The sequence below is a fragment of the Melanotaenia boesemani genome, chromosome 15, assembly GCF_017639745.1.
Source record: "Melanotaenia boesemani isolate fMelBoe1 chromosome 15, fMelBoe1.pri, whole genome shotgun sequence".
Classification (NCBI taxonomy): Eukaryota; Metazoa; Chordata; class Actinopteri; order Atheriniformes; family Melanotaeniidae; genus Melanotaenia; species Melanotaenia boesemani.
Window position 1 is genome coordinate 32,750,936 of NC_055696.1, and position 24,542 is coordinate 32,775,477.

The following is a 24,542-nucleotide window of genomic DNA, read 5'->3' on the forward strand; positions in this document are numbered from 1 at the left end:
CCTACTCTTTCTGTGAGCCAGCACAGCATGTGTGTGTGCAGGGGGTCTGAAAACAAAACAAAAACAATAAAAACAAAAAAACAAAAAACAAAGCGGAAAAAAAAAACAACAACCAAAGAGCCTGAATTACAGCCGACATGTTACCTTCCTTTTCTCACATTGCTACTGACAGTCATTCCTGTTGTTTCTGTTTGGTCTATTTAGATTTAGATTGTTAATCTTGTCAAGTTAAAACTATCTGTCCCAAAAAATAGTTAAAAATGTTATATTTCTGAAAAAAATGTTCATGTTTTACTGTGACTAGTTGTAGGCCTCTAAGTGGAGCAAAAGGTTTGAAACTAAACTAAAAGTAAGAAAACTAAAGACAAAAAAATTAATAAACTAAGTTACTCTGCTGAAGTGTCTCTTTTGTGTTACTTTGCTGGTCACAAGCCCGGATAAAGGAGGAGGGTGGACATAGAGCTAGCAGTTCCACGCAACATAACAGTCCTTTGGTTAAATTTGATACTCTAACATTTAACAATAAAGGACTAAACTGATTTATGTAACCAAAGGACAAAGGTTTTTAAAAGTGATGGCCTATTTCAATGGCAAAAATATAAAACAAACCAAGAATCAACAGAAAAGAAATCATTTGTAGGTCTAAACATATTTAGGCTGTTTTTGACTCACCTTTTGTCTCTCCTTTCTCCTACGCCCATTACGTTACAGGTAAATTTTATTCAATTTGCTTACGTTGCATGCAAATTAGGCGATGACGTCATTTAACGACTTCTAGCGATTTTCAAGACAGCCAATGGCGACCTTCCTTACTGAGGAGTGAGCAGAAGCGCTCGAGGGTCTCGTTTGGAAAAGCGGCGCGAACAGTCAGAAGAAGAGAAAGTGAAGCGAAATCCGCTTTAAAGTCGCTCCGAGCAAAGTACCATCGACCTGAAAACATCTAACAACAGAAGGTAAGTACCTGGACGCTCGTGCTGCTGTTACTTTAAGTAAACTAAAGCCTTACAGAAGCGTTTTACTTTGACTTAGAAAAGCTGTTTTTACTCGGTGGTCAGAAGATGCCGGAAGTCTCCGCAGAGCAGCTGGAACAGACTTCAGTTTTAGACCACCAACAAATGACAGGCTTTCCGTAAAACGGAATTTCTCATAAAAACACATTTTGTCCTGTCTGCAAAGAAAAGTAGAATTGTAACGCAAACAGAGAAATAACACGTACTTTCCCGTTTTTATACAAGGTGCCAAATCTTTTGGATCGCTTCATGTCTTTAAGGAAATTTAATAATTTCTTTTGGGGAAAATAAAATATATTTTCCAATAACACATGAACCAAGGACCCAGCCACTTCAAACCAAAGCTGAATTGAAGCAGATGACCATCTCAACACGACATAAATCTTCCTCTAACTTTTCCCAAGTCTTGTAATATTTTATATAAATATTTCATATCAAATTAATCAGCTGAACTGTTTAAAAATAATGTATAAGCTTTACATTTACTCAGGCACACACAGGACATTTCCAGCTTTCTTTTGCCATTTTATCCATCAACACACACTCTGTGTGAAACCATCGTGCAGTCATCACATTTTATCTGTAAATATAAAACTTATAATTTATTTACATTATTGTGTTAGAAGACTGTTCTTCATGCCTGTAGTGTTCATGTTGTAAGAACTTTTTACATGTCACCATTTTCTGATGGTGCTTAATAGCAACTCACCCAGTCTGTAAGCTGGGGGCCCAAAGTCGGTCCTCCAGGGACTCGGTCCTCCAGGGCCGCTGTCCTGCAGATTTTCAATGTTTCCTGCTTCAACACACCTGACTCAAATTAAATAGATCCAACAGCCTATTAAGTTTTTCACAATGACTCATCAGTTTGAGTCAGGTGGTTTTGGAGCAGAGACACACAAAAACCTGCAGGATTGTGGCCCTTAAGGACTGGAGCTGGACACCCCTGCTGTAATGGAAAGCCCAGATCCAGGAGGCCTTAGAGCTGGGCACATTACCCATGATGATCCATGATGTCTGCGGTTTTTTTTTAGACCTGCAGCTGATCCAGAACTCTGCTGCTCGAGTCCTCACTAAGACCAAGAAAGTGGACCACATCAGTCCAGCTCTGAGGTCTTTACACTGGCTGCCGGTCTGTCAGAGGATAGACTTTAAAGTTCTGCTGCTGGTCTAGAAAGCTCTGAATGGTTTAGGACCAACATACATCAGAGACCTCTTGACCCAGTATGAACCTACCAGAACCCTCAGGTCATCTGGATCCAGTTTCTTATCAGTTCCAGAGTCAGAACCAGACATGGAGAAGCTGCATTCAGCTTCTATGCTCCACATGTCTGGAACAAACTCCCAGAAAGCCTCAGATCAGCCAGCAGAGAAAAGTCTTACCTGAGCTGGTGAGACTACGTTTGAACTGTTTTGTGTGACGACTTCTTGTGCTCATCACAGGTTATGAAGACAATCCGTGTTCTTCAGTAGCAACTCTCACCTCTGACTAACAGTTTCTTCTAATCGAAACGCCTGTGGCTTGTTGTGAAAACAGTTCTACAAGCTAAATATGTATAAATTTCATAAATAAAGAGGTGTGTTTTTAACATGGGAGTTGCATTGTTGTCACAGTTGCTTTAATTTTTGTTTTCTGTTGAGTGTTGACATGCTGTCAGATTTCATTTTGAGTAAAGGAAAAATGAAGTTGAATTATCTGTCATTGCATTGTATCTGATTTCTTCTTTAATTACACATTTATTTTCAGAAACAAAAATGACTCACTGCGTTCTAGTAGCAGCTTTATTCGAGTCCTCAAGCTGATTTTGGTGCTGGATCCATAAGAAATACTGTGCTGGTCTTACTGTGACAGAATAAAAGAGATCACTGTTAGCCAGAAATATTTGTTTTACTGCCTGTGAAGTTGTTTGTATGAAGAACAAATGATAGAAAATCAATAAAGAAATAAAGAACAGATTGTTGTCAAAGTTGACCTGAAAGATTCAAATTTAAAGACCACTAACAGTTCATTTAACTACCAAACGTAAAAAGTTTAAATTAGCTTCTGACGTTGATGCACTTCATGGTGTTTTAGAGACAGTTCAGGTGTATAACACAATAATTCAAGATAATTTTTTAGTGTTGGATTTACCAATAAAAAAACAGTAATGTCAGTTATGGTTTCAGCACTAAATGGACTTTTGTTCATTTTCAGACAATTTTCTTATTTATGTGCAAACAGTGACGAGGTTCTGTCAACACCAGCTGTTTAATGGTTCGTCGGGTAAATGTTTTCACTGACGACGTATGAAACTGGAAACAGACCTTCTAATCTGTAAAACAAAAATGGCATGAGGTGGATAAGGCAGCTGTTAAAGACTGTGTATTTCAGCATCTAAGAATTTCTTCACATAAAACCACAGAAAAAGCAGCGGGTACGGTAAAACATAGAATCATGCTTAAGTACATTACTATTCTTCTATTCTATTCTATTCTATTCTATTCTACAGTCATTTAGCAGATGCTTTTATCCAAAGCGACTTACATTTGAGAGGAAGAACAGCACAAGCAAGAATTCAAACAAGATGGACGTCATCATGAAGTGGTAGTCAGACTGCTGGAGTCCAGGTGGACCAGGTGCTGCATGTAGTGCTGGAGGCGGTGCATATAAATTTTTTATATGTATAATTTTTTGTAAGTCATTTTGTTTAAACACAAGATCACAAATTCACCATCTTGGACATAAGTGCACACAGCTTCTTCAGTACTTGGTTGAGCCAAAGAGCTGGACAAATCTTTCTAACTCATTCTGAGTAGAAGAGTTAAGCTAAGTGTGGAAATGCTCCTTAAACAACTGAGTCTTTAGCTTGCTTTTAAAAGTGGATAAGGACTCTGCGGATCGGACGGAGTTTGGTAGATGGTTCCACCACCGGGGAACAACAGAGGAGAAGAGTCTAGATACTGATGTGACGCCACCTTGTGGTGGGAGCACTAGGCGTCTTTCGCTGGCAGATCGTAACTGTGGAGAGGGAGTGTAGCTCTGGATTAAGGAGTGGAGGTAGACCGGAGCCGTTTGGGTTATTGTTTTGTGAGCCAGAAGCAGAGCTTTGAATTTGATGAGCTGAAACTGGAAGCCAGTGGAGAGCAATAGCAGCGGAGTGACATGAGCTCTTTTGGGCTGGTTGAAGACCAGACGTGCTGCTGCGTTCTGGATCATCTGCAGAGGTTTAACTGAGCATGCAGGCAGGCCAGCCAGTAAGGAGTTGCAGTAGTTAATGAGTGAAATGACCAGAGCCTGGACCAGGAGCTGGGCCGTGTGTTCAGGGAGGGTCTGATCCTCCTGATGTTGTAGAGAACAAAAATTACAAGTCTCTTATGTACCTCTCCTGTCAGCCATTGATGAGGTCGAAGAGATCGTAGTTCTGAGTGGTGGAAGTTGAAGTTGCGACCCTTCATTTGTGAGGGCGGCAACAATTCTTCACTAAAATCAGACATTAAAACGGTTAAAAAACTGTTCAGTTCATTAGAGAGCACCAGGTCAGACCTTGTATTCAGGGAGACATGACATCTCTTTGGTTGCATCCCCATCATGGAGCTCACCCCCTCCCACACGGGGCGAGAGCACTGAGCATGCTCTCCACCTTCTCCTTGTACCTTTGCTCAGGAAGCTTTCTGGCTGACTTTTTTTCTGTTTAAGATTTAAACCCCAGACACGCTGACAGCTGATTATTGTTGCTTTGGTTTGTTTAATCATGAATCCACCAGACAGCAAGAAGTAACGGAATAAATCTGGTTTACAGGGTTTGGTTCGTGCCTGAAGTCGTGTAAATAAGAAGCCCATCAGATGGCGGCGGTAGTCGGGTCCGCTCTAAGTTCAGATGGAAACTTGATATAAACGCTCTGTTTAAAACCTCCGCCACACAACTTATTTAATAAATTATATACACACATCATCAGAGCAGTTTTATTTTGACCCTTTGACACCTGCAGTTTATTATAAGCCCCGCCTACTCAGAAATGTTCATGCTGCAGACACTGAAACAAGACTGATTAAACGCTGATATTTCAGTCAGAATTTAAGCAGAAATGAACATTTCTGAGCCCACACCAACACTGAATGAACAGCTTCTGTCTGCAGATGGTTTTATGTACACAGTAAATAACTGTGGTGGTGACCCTCGTCCTGTTTCTGTCTTTATCTCTCAGAGATGCCGAAGGTTTCATTGAAGAAGTGGAAATCAGCTCTGACCTCCATCATCGAGGAACTGGATGAGTCCCAGTACAAAAAGATGCTGTTATTTCTGAAAAAAGTCCCTAAAGGTCAGAAGACCGGCAAAGTGTTAGAAGACATGGTGGAAAAAATCATTGAGTGCTACGGAGAAAGGAAATCCATCACTGTGATCAAACGTGTGATGGACAAGATTCCCAGGAAGGACGCTGCAGTGCAGGGCCGGCTGAAACCCTTTCTGGTCCTGGAAAAAGAGGAGAAAAAAAGAGGTGAATTAATCTGGTAATCTGGTTTCATGTTGTTGCTTTACTGGATTTTTAACGAATGTGTAGTAGTGATATAACCTGGAAGCAGAGTCTGCTGCTAGTGGAGAGGTTTCACTCTGTCTGCAACCCTGTTCTGTTCTGAGACTCTAATCTACTCTCTATTCTACTCTCATCTCGGCTGAATTATTGTCTCTAGGACTGGGATCAGTTCTAGTCTGGCTCTGGTTTATCAAAACCAGCATGTTTTAATTAAGAAAGAACTAGTAAATAGAACATATTTAATATTAGTTAAATATGAAACAATGGAGGAAACCCCGCCCCCCACTGGGACCCGGTCTGAGGTTGTAGGTGTTGCTCTGCAGGTTCAGGACACACTGGTCACTATACGTCCTGTAAAACCAGCTGATGAGGTAAAATAGGACTTTTAGTGGAAGAGGAGTGTTTTCTTTGGGTCATTGTAGTTTAACTTTATTAAATTGTGTTTGCAGGGTCGAGGAAGAAGAGCAGAGCGAGTTGGTCACCTTTAAGTAACCTGGAACTGAATGCTGCAGCAGGTCAGTTAAAGGAAACGAATGTCCACTCTTCTGTTATGATCCGTCTTGCAGCATAATCTGAGCCTCTGAGAAAACTTTCCCATCAAAGGTCCTTATCGTCAGGCTCTGGTGGGAGGAAGCTGAGGTCCAGACGAGGTAACTGTCCATGTACAGGTGCTCGTAATAAAATTACTATATCATGAAAAAGTTGTTTTATTTCAGTAATTCCATTCAAAAAGTGAAACTTGTATAATGTAGACATTCATTCCTCACAGACTGAAATATTTAAATGTTTAGTTCTTTTAATTTTGATGATTATAACTGACAACTAATGAAAACCCCAAATTCAATATTCCAGAAAATTAGAATATTACTTAAGACTGATGGAAAACAAGGATTTCTAGAAACATGGCCAACTGAAAAGTAGGAGCATGGAAAGTATGAACATGGAAAGTATGAACATAAAAAGTATGAACATGGAAAATATGAACATGGAAAGTATGAACATAAAAGTATGAACATAAAAGTATGAACATAAAAAGTATGAACATAAAAAGTATGAACATAAAAAGTATGAACATAAAAGTATGAACATGGAAAGTATGAACATAAAAGTATGAACATGGAAAGTATGAACATAAAAGTATGAACATGGAAAGTATGAACATAAAAAGTATGAACATGGAAAGTATGAACATAAAAAGTATGAACATGGAAAGTATGAACATAAAAGTATGAACATGGAAAGTATGAACATAAAAGTATGAACATGGAAAGTATGAACATAAAAAGTATGAACATGGAACATATGAACATGTAAAGTATGAACATAAAAAGTATGAACATGGAAAGTATGAACACAAAAAGTATGAACATGGAACATATGAACATGTAAAGTATGAACATAAAAAGTAGGAACATGGAACATATGAACATGAAAAGTATGAACATAAAAAGTATGAACATGGAAAGTATGAACATAAAAAGTATGAACATGGAACATATGAACATGTAAAGTATGAACATAAAAAGTATGAACATGGAACATATGAACATGTAAAGTATGAACATAAAAAGTATGAACATGGAACATATGAACATGTAAAGTATGAACATAAAAAGTATGAACATGTAAAGTATGAACATAAAAAGTATGAACATAAAAAGTATGAACATAAAAAGTATGAACATAAAAAGTATGAACATGGAACATATGAACATGTATGAACATAAAAAGTATGAACATGGAACATATGAACATGTAAAGTATGAACATAAAAAGTATGAACATGGAAAGTATGAACATAAAAAGTATGAACATGGAACATATGAACATGTAAAGTATGAACATAAAAAGTATGAACATGGAACATATGAACATGGAACATATGAACATGTAAAGTATGAACATAAAAAGTATGAACATAAAAAGTATGAACATAAAAAGTATGAACATGGAACATATGAACATGTAAAGTATGAACATAAAAAGTATGAACATGGAACATATGAACATGTAAAGTATGAACATAAAAAGTATGAACATGGAACATATGAACATGTAAAGTATGAACATAAAAAGTATGAACATGGAACATATGAACATGTAAAGTATGAACATAAAAAGTATGAACATGTAAAGTATGAACATAAAAAGTATGAACATAAAAAGTATGAACATAAAAAGTATGAACATGGAACATATGAACATGTATGAACATAAAAAGTATGAACATGGAACATATGAACATGTAAAGTATGAACATAAAAAGTATGAACATGGAACATATGAACATGTAAAGTATGAACATAAAAAGTATGAACATGGAACATATGAACATGTAAAGTATGAACATAAAAAGTATGAACATGTAAAGTATGAACATAAAAAGTATGAACATGTAAAGTATGAACATAAAAAGTATGAACATAAAAAGTATGAACATAAAAAGTATGAACATAAAAAGTATGAACATGGAAAGTATGAACATAAAAAGTATGAACATGGAACATATGAACATGTAAAGTATGAACATAAAAAGTATGAACATGGAACATATGAACATGTAAAGTATGAACATAAAAAGTATGAACATGGAACATATGAACATGTATGAACATAAAAAGTATGAACATAAAAAGTATGAACATAAAAAGTATGAACATGGAAAGTATGAACATAAAAAGTATGAACATAAAAAGTATGAACATAAAAAGTATGAACATAAAAAGTATGAACATGGAACATATGAACATGTAAAGTATGAACATAAAAAGTATGAACATGGAAAGTATGAACATAAAAAGTATGAACATGGAACATATGAACATGTAAAGTATGAACATAAAAAGTATGAACATGGAAAGTATGAACATAAAAAGTATGAACATGGAACATATGAACATGAAAAGTATGAACATAAAAAGTATGAACATGGAAAGTATGAACATGTAAAGTATGAACATAAAAAGTATGAACATGGAAAGTATGAACATAAAAAGTATGAACATGGAACATATGAACATGTAAAGTATGAACATAAAAAGTATGAACATGGAAAGTATGAACATAAAAAGTATGAACATGGAACATATGAACATGAAAAGTATGAACATAAAAAGTATGAACATGGAACATATGAACATGTAAAGTATGAACATAAAAAGTATGAACATGGAAAGTATGAACATAAAAAGTATGAACATGGAACATATGAACATGAAAAGTATGAACATAAAAAGTATGAACATGGAAAGTATGAACATGTAAAGTATGAACATAAAAAGTATGAACATGGAAAGTATGAACATGGAAAGTATGAACATAAAAAGTAGGAACATGGAAAGTATGAACATAAAAAGTATGAACATGGAACATATGAACATGTACAGCACTCAGTACTTAGTCGGGCTCCTTTTGGCTGAATTCCTGCAGCACGCGGCCTGGAGTCCATCAGTCTGTGGCTCTGCTCAGATGATATAAGAGCCCAGTTTGCTCTGATAGTGGCCTTCAGCTCTTCTGCACTGAAGCACCGACTCCAGCTGCAGTCCACTCTTTGTGAATCTACCCCACATTTTTGAATGGTTTTTGTTCCACAATCCTCTCCAGGGTGCGGTTATCCCTATTGCTTGTACACTTTTTTTCTACCACATCTTTTCCTTCTCTTCGCCTCTATTAATGTGCTGATGGAAAACGATGTTCTTCAAATCTGAATCAAGACTCGGATGTCACGCGACTGTTCTATATCGAGCTCAAATGGAACAATGTTTACCACATTTTCACAAAGTAAAAATTCTGTAATTTATTAAATAATTATTGTTTGCTGGGTTGGCAGAAGCTCTCCTAACGGCCGGTTATTTGCAGTCTTGCCTCATGTATGTGAGTGTGTTGTCTGGAAATGGAAGGAAGCAGATCAGCTGTCTGGGGTCACTCCAGCTTGTTGGCACGTTTTTCTTTTATAAACTTTTGTGCAAACGTAGCTCCAGTCGCTCGGCGTGACTCACCCCTCCCTCTCCTGTCGATCCTTGAATCATTACGTGACTGTCGGTGATCAGCTGATCGGCTTTTCTGTCCCAGCGTCTCTCTTGTAGTTTGTTTATCGTTCAGCTCATGTTGAGGAGGAGGAAACTAGCAAGATGTTTATGCAAAACTTTAGCCCATTTCAGTTACATAGCCTTTTATTTACTGATTGAGGTTTGCTGGTGACAGCCGTAAAATCTGCTGTCCATAACACAGCCACATGGACCAGGTTCAGATATCTAACGAGTGTCAAGATTAAACAAGAGGATGTCTTCTCTAAATTATTGGTGCTGTGCAGATGTTGGACAGGCAGGTTTATATATTAGGAGCCATGAATGTGGTGAGTGGAAATTATGAACAGGTTCTGAAATTCAAATCAGAGCAGGACCTTTCTCTAACCAGGTGGTGGACAGGTGATGGGACTTACTGTATATACAGGGACAGGGACAGAAAAGTTTTGATGAGAGGGCCAGGCAGGGGCACTAACCAGGAAAAGGATGGCACAAATGAGAATTTTTTAAGGCCTAAATTTTACCAAATAATGATCTGGGTGCTCATTTATAAAACTCTGCGTAGGATTCCTACTAAAAGTGGACGTCCGCCAAGAATCCAGAGTTTGCGTAAGCAACAAAATATTCTGATTTATAAAACCGTGCGTGCGCACAGGTGCAAGCAATTTTCCCTTTATAAATCACACTCTGCCTGAAAGCTTGCGCAAGTGAATTCTGCTGCTAGCCCGCCCCCTACACGCCCACATTCTACTATAAATGGTCAATGCAAAGCACCTCATGGACATTTCTGCATATAAATGAACCAGCTGATCTCTGCTATTTAAACCTAAATCATGGCAACCGAAAAGACGAGGAAGCGTAATTTTACGGAGACGGAGGTGGAGGTACTTGTTGGTGAGGTGGAGGCTCGCAAAAACATATTATTTGGCGGCCTCGGTAGTGGCATCAGCAACAAACGGAAAACAGAAGAGTGGCAACACGTTGTTGCAGCTGTCAATAGTGTGGGGGTGACGGAGAGGTCCGTGCCAGACATTAAAAAAAAGTGGTCGGATCTCAAGGTGGAAGCAAAGAGGCCGATGGCTCGCTCCACAACAGAGCGCGCACGAACGTGGACGGAATTGAAGCGCGCCTCCTCTGCGCTTTGCGGGTTCGCAAAAGGCGTGAGGAGCCAGCGTCTCAGGGGATAGCCACTGTCACCTGCAGGTTATGGAGATTAATTCAGAACAGAGACTTTGTTGAGATTTCCACAGTGTATGTTGATACTTACCGAGAAGCCACCCATCCCGCGAAGCACCTGCCTGCAGTCTATTCCCTACACTGCTGTGTGCCAGGATGAATGAATCATGGGTTGACCCAGGCCACCGTGCCACTAAATTTGTCAGAAGCAAGTTTGAGTCGGAAATGACTTGCACGTTAACTGAATGCACATTTTTTCGGTTAACGTAGACAAACTCATTCTGACTTGGAGCCCTTATAGCAACGTGAGTGCAGTCAATCGCGCCGATTACATTTGGGAAACAAGTTGATGCTGCAAATTGCCTTTTAATGTTGGCCTGTTCCCCTACAGTGTATGGAAACTTTATGTATCGACTGCTCATTTTTATAATGCCATCCAAAACGGCAGGCATTACATTACTCAGCGATGGCTGAGATATTCCAGACCTAAAATGGAATGTAACAACTTATTGAAACCCACTGAGTGTTGGGCTGGAACATGTCAGCTTAGATTAAATTAAAATTACCTGTCGGCTAATTCCCGCTGGAAAGAGCCGGTTGCCAGAATCCCGAGAGTTGTCAGCACCTGCATATGCGCGGGTATGGCATGGTTCCGGCGGGTTGATCGCTCCAACACTGGGCCCAACTCAGCACATAGATTTAAGAGCACTGCTCTAGGAAATCTAAATCGGCATATCAGCCAGTCATCATCGTTGGCCAGGAAATCTTGATGGTCTCTAAAAACTCTCTCCATCCTGATCCTGCCGTTTGCGTAATCTTCAAGGAGTGCCAGCGCATCCATTGTGAAGTTCTGCATTACGCACGGTCGTAATTCACCTATTTATGTTTACTCAGTAATTACACTCATTACTACACACCTTGTCACAATTAGGCTTCTGTGAACAAATGAGTGCATTTGCTTTACGATCAAAACAAGTAAGACCATACTGCACTCAAAAAATAGAAACAACCAGTTTGTCCAATTTTCTCAACTCTAACATGTAGTTTCTACTTAAATAAAATGTGATTGTAGATTTACACAATAACTTTGTGTAAATTTAACGTAAAACCTTAAAACTCACTATTTACTTGATTAATTCATGTTGAGCTAACATGAAGGATTCAAGTTCAGATACAGACACGGAAATTCCCGGACACTGTCGCGAGGGAAAAAGAGAACAGCAAGCAGCAGGCAAAACGAGGAGCATGTGGAAAGTTTAAGGTAAGCTGGAATCTAATGTCATCTGAAAAAATTTACACCATGCTTGAATGCATCTTGTATACATACATACATACATACATTTAATTATTATTTGATTGATTAATGTATTACTTGATCAAAGCCAAACAGTTGCTAGCTAGGTCACTGTATAGGTAGCACGATGCAAGGGGAGGACGGTTAGCCTAATTAGTTCAAAATGTTACTGGATGTCAGCCTTTTACAGTCTATGATGTCAGTTCATGTTTGTGATGTCATCTTCAGAAATTGTATTTTTATTAAATTTGCTAAGCCCAGTGGATGTTTTTCTTTGCTTCCTTGGGAACGTTTTAAAAGATAAATTCTTTTTTTTTGTTGTTTTTTTTTTTTTTTTTTTTTTAACCTAGGGCTATTTTCTAACATGAAATACGATCATTTAATCACCTAGACAGTTTTGGTGTAACTGTATCTCCTCGGGAGATATTTAGATCCACTCGCCACCAGCCTACATCAAATGGAATGGGAGTGGGTGGGGCAGGCTCTAAATACAGCCATTTCTGTAAACAAAAAAAAAACAAAACAAAAAAAAAACAACTCCTTCATTTCACCAATGTGTTCTTGTGAAATGCTGTTGTGATCCCTCTGTGAGCTCCATGTAGCTTGGAGTTGCGTTTTTGTGGTGATCCGTTCCTATTTACAGCCATTACAGGCACTGTGAAGCGGCCTGGAAGTGACGTCATCAAAGCCGCCACTTAAAGTTAATGGCTGTAAATAACGACTGAGCCGCATGGAGCTCACAGAGGGATCAGAGAAGCGATTCATAAAAACACATTGGTGAAATGAAGTTTTGTGGCAGAAATTGCCTTATTTATTGGCTGCGCGAACCTGCCCCGTTTACTCCCATTATGTATGTATGCTGATCGCAGGTGCATCTTAATTTCTCCCGAAGGAGTTCAAGTTAAACCAAAACTGTCTGGGTGAGTGAATGATGTATTTCATGCTAAAAAAATAGTTCCAGGTTGAAAAAAAAAATTACTTAACCTTAAATTGATTTGTCATTGCACTGTGTGTGGAGGGGTGAAGCTCACGTTTGTGCGCGCGCGCCGGTGTGTGGGGGTAGAGCTGCGCCGTTTACGGTACAGAAAAAGGAGGACATATGTTATTTAGAGACAAATTACATGTCGTCTTCAAATTAAAATATTTAGCCACTAACCGTTTACTTCTTTGGAGACACACATGTATGACATGTCTGCACACACCGCCACCAGAGTGCACATCAGAAAACAACTTAGAGCCAGAGAAGAAAGTCCGCGTTTTCAGAGGTGTGAGGATAGAAAAGTTTTCTTTGCTGGAGCAACAGCTGGGTCTGAAAAGTGTAAACAAGCAGAAACTTCCATTATAGTTATTTCTGAAGTGCAGTGTGTCTCAAACTGATGCATGATGTTTGCATGATGATGTTGGGAGGTTTTCTTAATGACGATACATTATCTGAGATATACACTATTTAAAGCTAATCTGTTAAGTCAAATGTTCTCTGCAGTTTTTGGCATTTTTTCTTTGTTTTTTTTTCTTTCCACACTTTTCTTCAGCATCTCAGTAACCTATGCTAAATCAGTCCATAGTGAGGTTTAAAAAATACCTAGTGACTTCACTGACCTATCAGATAATGCTTATATTATTTTAGCAATATTGTGCATTGATAATTAATATTGTATGTGTAAATTCACTGCAATGCTGCAATTGGGAGGCAACAGAAATAGACTAAATTGCATGGTAGTCAACACATTGTACTATAAGGTGTAACTAAGCTCAAGGAGTAGGGTATATACATCTCCACTTTAATTTACTGGTCATTGTTTTCTTTGCATTACAGGATCTTTGTGGCGGCAAGTTTATCCCTTGTTTTCCTGTCCAACCCCGCTGATTTTGCCCGATTCTGCCCTACCGCTGATTTCTGTTGAGAGAATTCCCTTCTTGCAAAGTAGAGGATTTCATCAGTTTTTGTGTGCAAAACTCCAGGCTCTAAAGGTCTTTTTTTTGTTATGAATGTAGATTTGTTTTTCTTTTTCTTGCTTAAAATGTTTAAATTAAGTTGTGCTTAGGTCCAACAAACTTAAATCAGCACAATTCTTTTAAAACTACAAATTTTGAAAAATGTGGAGGTGTAAGGAATGTGGTATGTCCATGTCTGGTAGACCTGAACTTCTAAAACATTTTAGAATACAGCACTATCTGAGACAACGCTATCCATGCCCTCATACCACTTGCCCATGTACTTTTAAGACATGGAATGCTTTGCGTATTCATTTGAGTAGAGTACATCCAAAACCAAGCTCTACAGACATTCAGGAGTTGTCCACATTCAGATGTCATTTGTGTGCATGTAGCAGCCTTCCTACAGAGAGAGAGTACTTTGTACACATTGGAACTCATTTGAAGAACAATGAAACTGTTGGATGCATGTTTAAAGATTGCACTTTTCAAACCAACATTTATGGAACATTCCACTCACATAAGAATAGGAAGCACAACCCACACACACTGAAACATTTTAAGCTAGGTATAGTTGAAAATACCCAAGTTCTACAAGAAGACTCTGACAGTATTGGAGAGGTTGCAGAAAATCAAGACAACCCTGAAGTTCGGGTACCTATATCTTCAGGCTGCAATGCAGACATAACTAAGAACTTGCTTGATGTGTTTGAGCAAAATTTTGCGGCAGCGTTGCTCAAGTTGGAGCATTTTTCCCATGTTCCAGGATCAAAACTTGATGAATTTCTGGAAGAACTTAACTACTTGTTAAGATCAGCCACATTTCCATTCTCCGTTAAGATTCTTGAGGGTTTATTTAAAAAACATAGTATAACAGTGGATGAATCTTTTATAGCAGAAGTAGCATCTGCTGTCTATGAATCTAATCCTTTGCTCAAAGCTATCGAGGTGAGTGGTGCTTTAAGCACTTCTTTTCTTCGCAATCGATTTTACAGAAACAAGTTCAATGTAATACAACCTATTGAGTACACACTTGATGCCAAAGCAAGGAAAAGTTTTCAGTATGTTCCCATACTGAAATCGCTACAGCAGCTCTTCGAAAGAAAAGATGTTGTGGACAAAGTAGTAGAAAATCACAGTGTACAACAAAGTAAAGTGTCTTTTGCGCATCATGTTTACAGATCTTCTCAAGATGGTTCACACTTTAAAAATAATAAATTTTTGGCAGGAGGTGAGTTGAGAATTTTGTTAAAACTATACATAGATGAATTTGAAATTTGTAATCCACTGGGAACGTCTCGCAGGAAGCACAAACTTTGTGGCATTTACTGGACTTTAAATAATTTACCTGCAAGCTGTCACTCCTCACTATACTCAATTTATCTGGCAATCCTGTGCAAAAGTGATGATTTAAAGAAGTACCGTTATGAACAGATTTTGCATCCTCTTCTTCACGATTTAAAAACTTTAGAGCAAGATGGACTTTACATTCCATTGCTTGGCAAAGATTTGAAAGGAACAGTCCAGTTTGTTGTGGCCGATAACCTGGGAGCTCACAGTCTAGCAGGTTTCAATGAGAGCTTCTCCAGTGGTTATATCTGCAGATTTTGCACTGCAACAAAAGCAGACATTCAGACAAGAGATGTGAGGTCAGGTGCGTTCAGTCTCAGGAGAGAAGAGCTCCATGCCTTTCATGTGAAAACAGCTTCAGAGAGTGGTGCAAGTTGTTTTGGGGTGAAAAATCATTGCATTATCACTAAAACACTCACCCACTTTAGCATTCACACAGGCTATCCTCCGGATGTGATGCATGATGTTTTCGAAGGCGTTGTACCAGTAGAGCTTGCTCATTGTTTGGGTGTCCTTGTGAACAAGAAATATTTTAACCTTGAAACACTCAACGAAGCCATCTTGCATTTCCCTTACAAGTGGGGAGACAAAAAAAACAAGCCACATGCAATCCCACTGACATTTTCAGTTAGAAAAACAATCGGTGGGAATGCCCACGAAAACTGGTCCCTTTTAAGACTACTCCCATTTATTATTGGGCCTTTGGTTTCTGAAGGTGAACCAGCTTGGGAAGTTCTGTTGGACTTAAAAGACATTATGGAGCTTGTGGTTGCTCCAGTACATACAGATGAGTCTATAGCCTATCTTGAGGGGAAAATTTCAGGTCACAGGCAAAAGTTCCAAGAACTTTTCCCTGATGTGCACTTAATTCCAAAACATCACTTTGTGGAGCACTACCCTCAACTTATAAGGATGTTTGGTCCTCTTGTGGAGCTATGGACAATGCGCTTTGAGGCAAAGCACAGTTTTTTCAAGCAAGTTGTGCGACATGTCAACTGCTTCAAAAATGTGCCCCTCACTCTGGCCACTAAGCATCAACTCATGATGGGATATCACATGAAAATGAGTTTTCAGAAATCAGCTGCTGAGGTCACAAATGTCTCTACCCTTCCAGTGGATGTTTTAAAACAAGAAATAGCTCAGGCCATTAACCAGAACTTTCCTGGAACAACAGAAATTCATCTGGTTAACAGTGTGACAAGCAATGGTGTGAATTTCAGAAAAGGGATGATACTTGTTCATAGCTCTACAAGTGGACTGCCCGACTTTGGAGAAATTCTTCAGGTCTACATTGTGAATGACAAACCATATTTTATTCTGAAGAGACTTTATGGGTGGTATAGAGAACATTTTAGAGCTTTTGAGCTCACAAGTTCAGCCTCTGAAACTCTCATGATTAGGCTTGATGAACTGGCTGATGACTACCCTTTGGCAGATTATTTTGTTGGACCCACACGAATGGTGACACTGAAACGATTTATCAACTTGTAAGATGTGTTGAAACACAAATGTTTTTTTTTTTTTTTTTAATATTGAAACCTATTCTTGTTGTCCTTATTTTACATATTTAGATTGTTGAAAGATGTCGACACCAGCAAAGCTGCGAGTAATCTTGGGAGAAAACAACTCACACAAATTGATTTTCCCAGATGGCATTCCAGGATCTGTCAGTGAACTTACAGAGAATATAAAAAAACAATGTGGAATACAAGGAAGTTTCAGACTTCAATATATGGATGTTGACTTTGGCAATGAGTTCACCAACTTGGAATCAATGTCAGATGTCATGGATAAAGGTACTCTTAGAGTAATCTTGGATGCAGAAACGCCTCGCCTATCTGATGGATCTCCACCACCTTCGTACTCGGCGGCTGCAGCTTCCCAGTCAACGGATGACCGCTCTTCATTTGCATCTGGTAACTCATTTGACACAGATATCCTGTCTTCTTCTGAATCAACCTCTTCTCGGTCATCCAGTTGGCCCCTTGTTTTCAGCATTCCTAAGTTTTCTTATGAAAGTGAACTGCAGCTTGAAAAAGCCAACACAGCTTTCAGAGAAACTGGATCCTTGTTGAATCCTGATGTAAAACTTAAGTCAGCAATCATGGATGGTTTGATGGAAACTATTGTCAAGCACAAAGTGTACCTCTCTGATGCAGAGTTCAGTGAGGTAGCAGCAGCTCTTATAACGGCACATCCTTGCTTGAAAGAGCCAGGTTCCATAAGTGGATTTGGTGGTTGGAAGACAAGTTTAAAATATAAACTTGGGAACTACAGATCAAAGCTCAGGAGACTTGGATGTCCAGAAGTGACTGTGAATTCTCTGAAACAGAAACCTGATGATCGTTGCAGTCCTGCCTATGGTGTTAAGAAACCTAAAAAGGCTGAAGTGAATTACTGCCCACCATATCCAGCCGGTGAAACAGCTGAAACTTTGGAGCAGATAAGAGTAAAACTCCTGTCTGAAGTAATGATCCGAAATAATGAAGACAAAGTAGCTGCCATGATGGACAAAACGTTTGCACTAAGACGTCTTGAGGTAGTCCAAGATGCACCCATGGTAGCGGATTTCAAAGCAAGGTGGCCAGGTCTCTTTAATGTGAGGGAGGTAAGTAAATATAATGACAATGCTTTCTTTTTTCTTTCTTAAAATGCACGATGATCATTATTTTTTTTTTTTTCTGTTTAATTTTTAGGTGAAAGCAGAATTCAAGAGGATAACCACAGTTGAGCTGCAGTCCAAGTTCTTCTTGCAACTTGATGCACATTCTGAAAACTTGATGAAAGTGTTTGCCAGAAAAGGAGGAGTCCTCGGGAAAAAGATAAAGGCAGTGATGCTTCCAATGACTCGGGTAAGATAAGAGGTCAGGAAATTATGTTCAAATATTTAAGTCAAGAAGCTTATCAAAAGTTATGATAATGTGACTAAGTATCAGAGGTATCTAAGCAAAGAGAAAAAAAGGCCTCAACTGTAAGTTATTGAAAGCGCTCCACATTGTTATCTCACCATGTTGTTAAAGGAATACTTTACCCTCAGAATGATGTCTTCATTCCACATCTTCGGCTGCACGATAAATATCAAGAAAGTGTCCAGAGTGTTAATCAGCATGAGGGTGAAGTATTCCTTTAACTCCATTGCACATGGGGCATTTAAAAAACTGGTATCCAATATATTGTCTGATATATATTGGATGTACGCTGATCGCTAGTGGATCTTAATATCTCCCGAAGGAGTTCAAGTTACACAAAAACTGTCTGGGTGAGTAAATGATAGTATTTAATGCTAGAAAATAAGTCCAGGTTGCAAAATACCAAACTTTCCCTTGAAGCTGCTCCGAGTGTTTTTAATTTCACCGCCAATAACCTCACCTCTACTGACCAACCAACACACTAACAGTGGGTCTGCGGCATCAATCCGCCTTAAAGAACGGAGGAGTGACAGGTAAAGTTAAGTGGGAACATGGTTTGATGACTTAGTACCTTCCCACTTAACTTTACCTGTCACTCCTCCGTTTTCTTGGCACGTTTTTGTGCTCGTTCTTTATGGCGGATTGATGCCGCAAACCCACTGTTAGTGTGTTGGTTAAGGAGTCAATCTAGTAAATAAAGTTAACTTGGTTGTCTGCTTTATTTCCACTTTAAAGATGTGAAATTAATATAAAAGTAGAGAATACTTGGTAGAATTCAAATGATTGTTCCAGTATTTTTTCAGAACTGCTCATTTAGCTACCCCTGCATCTCTTTTGTTTTGGTTTCTGGATTCCAGTGGATGACATACAGGGTGCACCCATGACAGGTTGTAAGTCTCTTCATAGGCCAACAGAGACCACAGACTTGAACTGCCTAATGGATATAAAGTTGAGAGCATTTTATTAAAATGTAATTATTTTTAAAGCTGCCTTCTTAAAGTTGCATCTAGTTTTTTTTTTTCTTTTTTTTTTTAGAAATTTTGCATACCAGTTGGTATTGATCTTAATGGGTGTGAACGTCCTTTCTAAATGTCATTTTTAGGCTGACAGCATTGATGTCAAAAGAGAATGCATCCTCAGAGGCTTGACAGTGTACTTAAATGAGGATCCACAAAAATTTGTGAAGGACTACACGGTATGTTGAACAGCCATCACACATCTCTCACACGCATTCATCTTTCATCCCAACTTTGTGGTTTTATTTTGTCAGGCACAGTGAAAATTTACCTAGGGCAATATAAAACGACCTTACTTTAGAAAATTGCACAATATTCCACATTTTATAATGATCCCTAAATATGTGATTCTCATGTTGTTCTTTTGTTGTACCGGATGACTAAAAAAATTTGTCGCACTTGGCACACTTTTGGTTGCTCTCTAGAGGCCTGCTACTCATCTCCTTACTGTACAGCATCTGTGTTGACCTTCCTGTCCAATTTGCTGTCCAAGTCCTCAACTTCCTTTCTCAGGGTCCTGATGCGCAGTGTACAGGTTTCCTCCTCTGAAGTCATTAACCATCTCCCTTTTCTCAGAATTGTATCAGAAGGATATTGTTCCTGTTGCTCCAGTCCACAAAGTTGCTGACCAGCTTTCTGTATTCCTCCCCATGTCTGTCTGATTTATCTGACCACATAAGATTAAAAGTTTTAGCTCTGGTACCAGGTGTAAGGTTTTCCAGAATACCGGCACCCTCTCCTGCTTCAGTGTCTAATTCTAACTTATCCCATCAGAACAAGAAGCCTTGTGCAGGTGGATGGTGGTATCTTGACAGAATTTAGTATAATCAGTGATGCAGGCAATGATCTGATTAATGTCCTCTCTATGACCCTCATTTATCAAACGATCGTAAGAATAAGCGCACATTTGTTAGTTAAAATGATCATACGGTTGGACCCACGTGTGATTTATTAAACGTTTTGTATCAGACCAGTCTCTTCGTACGATTAGACGCTGTTTGATAAATGCCACGGCTGATTTTCATTGTCATTTAAATGTTACGCCCATGGATAAATATTCATGGTTCAGAGACCTCACCCAATGAGGTGAAACCATGGAGAAGAGAAGTACTGCGAAGAAAATAAATTTTTCAGAGGTAGAAACCCTCATCTGTGAGGTTACATATAATAAAGATGTGTTGTTTGGCCACCTGAAAAGCGGAGTAAAAGTTGTTCACAAATCTGCAGTGTGGAAAAAGATCACGGAGGCAGTTAACAGCCACGAGTTGTGGAACGGACTCCAGCTGAGGTATTAATAAAATTCAAGTAGCATAATATATATATCCACAACTCCGCGGCTGTTAACTGCCTTCGTGATCACGTATGTATACGTGTCTTCATCTCGACAGTAAATTCTTTACCTACACTGCCAGGTAAAGAAGAAGTGATCAGACTTAAAACTCACCACCAAAAAACATGTTGCTGAGGCTCAGCAGCAGACTGGAGGAGGCAGCCAGATCCCAGCCCGACTCTGACCGTTACAGAGGAGATGATAGTGATAGAGAGATGATAATCAGGTCCGACTCCCTCTCCGGATTTGCAGGCAGTGGAGACACAGATCCGGCGGATCCGGAGGGTTGTAATTAGTAACTGTCACAAAGCTGACATGTTACATGGGTTCACATTTTTATTCAGATTTAATGTTTCAGAGTCAGGCACCAGCAACATGGCATCATAGTCCTAGAGTGGCCCGCTGAGCCAGACCACCAGAACCAGGACACAGGAGCCGAGGGTGCACGTCCGTCCCTCGTTCTGCACCTCAAAGACCAGCGGCTGTTATCACTGCCTTTTTGGAATTATTATTATTATTATAATTATTATTATTTCGAGAGCTGTTTACATGCTTGAATGACAGTTTGAATTTTTTTTTTTCCAATAAACACTTTTAAGGTTCTGCTGAGCTGCACCGCAAACCCACACTGACTCAGATTTGCGTACACAAACTCAGAGCTGTCGTGAGATTTGATCGTATCCTACGCTCATGTCAATATTGAAAAATGCCGAGTCTTGCGTGGAAATGATTGTACGTACAGATTTTGGTCGTACAATCGTTTAATAAATCAGGGCCCATGTGTTTGACAAAGAGCACCACGTGTTGTGGTGTAAAAACTGTCCTGCAAGGCTTCACAGGCTTTCTGACTCCACCTCCTTACAGACCTTGCGTAGACAGGGAATCTTTGAACTTGCTGGCTCAGGCATGTTAAAAAACTCTTCGATTATTGAGGACTATAGAAAGCACTCACATATTAGTCAATTTCAAAATATTCCGTGTTATGAAGGAGGCTTCCATAATTTTTGCCATTTTAGAATTTGTAATTTACAAGTCATATCTTTTAGATCACATTTTCCATGTCATTTTTAGAGTAAGGTCTGTACAAGAATGATGCATGATGAAATCCTACTGAGAAAATCTGTGTTTATACCTTCCTTATTGTTCTCCCACAGACTGATGATCAGTGTATCGAAAGAGACCTGGCAGAAACGGTCTTTGGGATCTATGTGATTCGACACAATGGTGCAGACCCTGATGACGATCCTGAGGACATTGGAATCGTTTTGGAGGGGGTAGAGGTACTGAGTGGTTTGAGAAGTGTCCCATTCGCAATGGCAATGTTTCTCGGACTTGTGTATTCTCTGAACATTAGTTACCCTCCAGAATTAAAATATACATTTGAAGCTGTGCAGAAAATCATAATGGAGATGGAAGGAAACAAGCTGTCAGCCAAAGTGCAAACTCTCAAAACACTGCTGGCACGTTCATCATTCTAAAAACGACATTTTAGTGGCTGCCCATACTATTTCTTACTTACAAAGATTGTTAGTTTCATTTGCACTTTAAAGCAGTTTGTAAGATGTATTTGATGTCTTAACTTTATAACAATTTTGAAAGCAAAAAGCTTTTAGTGGGCTGAGGAGATTTAAGAGAAATATGGGAACAACAATGTGACATACTGAAGATTGGATATCCAAGGACACCTTTTCTTTATATTTCAGGAGTTAAAATATATGTTTGAAGCTGTTCAGGATCTGCAAGGAAACGGGTGGTCAGCCAAACTTTCAAAACACAGCTGGTGTGGACATTACTTAAAAAAAGGGAGAGCACACAATTCACAGGCTGCCCAACTTACTGTTATTTGTCTATGAATGTTAAAGATTCATGTTGCACTTTTAAAAGTCTGGATTTTGGAAAATTGTTGTCTTGCCAGTTTGTAAAATATTTCAAATCATCTTTTTCAACTTTTTTACACTTTTATGTCAGTCAAAAGCTTTTAGCGTGCCAAGTATATTTGAAAAAAAGAAATATGTGAAGACTGGATATAAACACACTGTCTTTATTTCCAGAATTAAAATAGATATCTGAAGCTGTTCAGAAAATCATTTTGTATCTGCAAGGAAACGAGTGGTCAAAACACAGCTGGTGTGGACATTACTTAAAAAAAAAAAAAAAGGGGGAGAGCACACAATTCACAGGCTGACCTACTTACTGATCTGTATTTATGAATGCTAAAGTTTCATGTTGCACTTAAAAGCGGTAGCTAAGTCTGGATTTGGGAGAATTCTAGCCTCATCAGTTTATTAAAGATTTCATATTACATTTTTCAACTTTTTCACTGTTTCATCACGTCAGTCAAAAGCTTTTAGTGTGCCAAGCAGATTTAAAAGAAATATGTGAACAGCAATGTAAAAAACTGAAGACTGCATATATCTTGTTGCATCTTTTTCCTCGTTCTGTGAACTGTAAGGAGCGATGACATATTGAGTAAAGTTGCACTTTAGTATTTTTTTTTTTTTTTACTCATAAAAACACATGGTTTTCATTTTTTTTTTTTTTTTTTGTATTTAGTTGTATCCACTTAGATCTATGTAAATGTGCTGTAAGAATGTTGACCTCCTTGGCAGGAGAACCATTAAGGGTATTGTTTTTTGTTTCATTATAACCTTAGTTAACCTCATTTTGTCTTTCATAAAGTAAGCACTACAAATTCATGTTTTTAGAAACTGTGTGCTGTTGTTTTATGTTTTATTAATGTAATTACTGAGTTTTGGTAAACCATTGTCAACATGTAAGACTAAACGGTCTTTACACAAATAAGAGTTTGATTGAAAGCAAATAAGCTGTGTTTTTATTCCAACTTTTGGCACCACACATAAGAAGTAAATAGTACATGGACAGTGCTTTTATCCAAAGCACTTTAATACGCGTCAGATTCAGCCATTCACACCAGGGCTGAACGATATGGACAAAATATTCATTCCAGATGTCTCCATATCGATACAATATAAATATGGGTTGGTGGAAAGCAAGCATTTTTCAGAAAATATAAACGTAACACAGAAGAACATTGAAAGTGCATTTTATTTGTGACTTCCAGAGCTGTACATCCAGGAAGAGCGCAGGATAAATCTACATTGTTTATATTTTTGCTTTTTCAATTTGAATATCTTGAATGTGTATATCCCAATATGACAATGATCCCGATGGGCTATCGAGAGGCCACCTCAGGTTCAGTGTCTAGCCCAAGGACACTTAGGCATGTAGTCTGGGGGAAGCTGGATTCGAATCCACCGACTCTCTGCTCTTCCACCTGAGCTACAGCCATCCGGAAGTTATTTTCCTTTTGTTTTGTTGAATGAACTTGAAGAAATCATGGAAATCATTTCCACCTAATTAATTAATTTATTTTCAACATTTAAGCATTTTAGTTTTTTAAACCAGATATCCTTGATTTGGGTCAGCCAAATATATCAGGGTTAATCAAACTTATTTACTATTTTTTAGTCTGATTCTATTGATTTAAGTTGTTGAAACTTGTTTCTGATGAGTTTAGATTGTATAACATCTGAAGTTAATTTTACCCATGCAAATTAAGTTGACTTAACCTAAAGTATTTGTTTAAATCAAAACTAATACTTAAAAGTTGAACATACACATTTAAAATGGGTTAAACTAGAAAGAAAGATTAAGTAGAACAAACGCAAAATAATCAAGTTGACCCAAATTAAGTATATCGGATTGAATAAACTAATTGTTTAATTTTGAAAAAGAGTAATTTAATTGTGTGGAAATGATTTCCATGATTTTTTTAAGTTCATTCAACAAATTATTTTTTTGAGTGTGCACTGACAACATTAAATTCCTATGGGGTGCCTATAAGTCGGCTACAGGTATGATTTCAGGAACGCATCTATATTTCAGGCTTCTGTGTTTATGATTCTATGGCACTAGTGTCGGATATGATGGCATGATGGCATGCATGAATGAAGGTGAAGTTCATCAC

General features: G+C 38.4%; 3 protein-coding genes across 5 annotated transcripts in view; 2 read left to right on the forward strand and 1 right to left on the reverse strand.

Moving 5' to 3' along the window:
• Nucleotides 1-921: 921 nt before the first annotated feature.
• The window catches only part of LOC121654065, a 46,312-nt gene continuing 22,691 nt past the window's right edge, over nucleotides 922-24,542 (forward strand). The window contains exons 1-3 of the mRNA XM_042007926.1: nucleotides 922-949; nucleotides 5,193-5,483; nucleotides 5,969-6,034. Of these exons, the coding sequence (XP_041863860.1) occupies nucleotides 5,195-5,483; nucleotides 5,969-6,034 (355 nt within the window). The 5' untranslated portion in view covers nucleotides 922-949; nucleotides 5,193-5,194. The remainder of the gene's footprint in view (nucleotides 950-5,192; nucleotides 5,484-5,968; nucleotides 6,035-24,542) is intronic.
• Nucleotides 10,075-11,708, reverse strand: LOC121654067 (putative nuclease HARBI1). The gene is made up of 4 exons (XM_042007929.1): nucleotides 11,287-11,708; nucleotides 10,812-11,206; nucleotides 10,634-10,741; nucleotides 10,075-10,495 (listed from the first exon to the last, which is right to left on the reverse strand). The coding sequence occupies exons 1-4, from the start codon at nucleotides 11,574-11,576 to the stop codon at nucleotides 10,371-10,373; spliced, it is 918 nt and encodes a 305-aa protein (XP_041863863.1). The 5' UTR covers nucleotides 11,577-11,708; the 3' UTR covers nucleotides 10,075-10,370.
• On the forward strand, nucleotides 11,901-23,638 carry LOC121654064. Of its 3 annotated transcripts, none has more exons than XM_042007924.1 (5): nucleotides 11,901-11,981; nucleotides 16,871-17,907; nucleotides 17,996-18,151; nucleotides 19,311-19,403; nucleotides 21,709-23,638. In XM_042007924.1, the coding sequence occupies exons 2-5, from the start codon at nucleotides 16,882-16,884 to the stop codon at nucleotides 22,030-22,032; spliced, it is 1,599 nt and encodes a 532-aa protein (XP_041863858.1). In that variant the 5' UTR covers nucleotides 11,901-11,981; nucleotides 16,871-16,881; the 3' UTR covers nucleotides 22,033-23,638. The 3 variants fall into 3 exon arrangements, with proteins under 3 accessions (XP_041863858.1, XP_041863857.1, XP_041863859.1); XM_042007923.1 differs by lacking the exon at nucleotides 11,901-11,981 and adding an exon at nucleotides 12,603-12,934; XM_042007925.1 differs by lacking the exon at nucleotides 11,901-11,981 and adding an exon at nucleotides 13,618-13,985.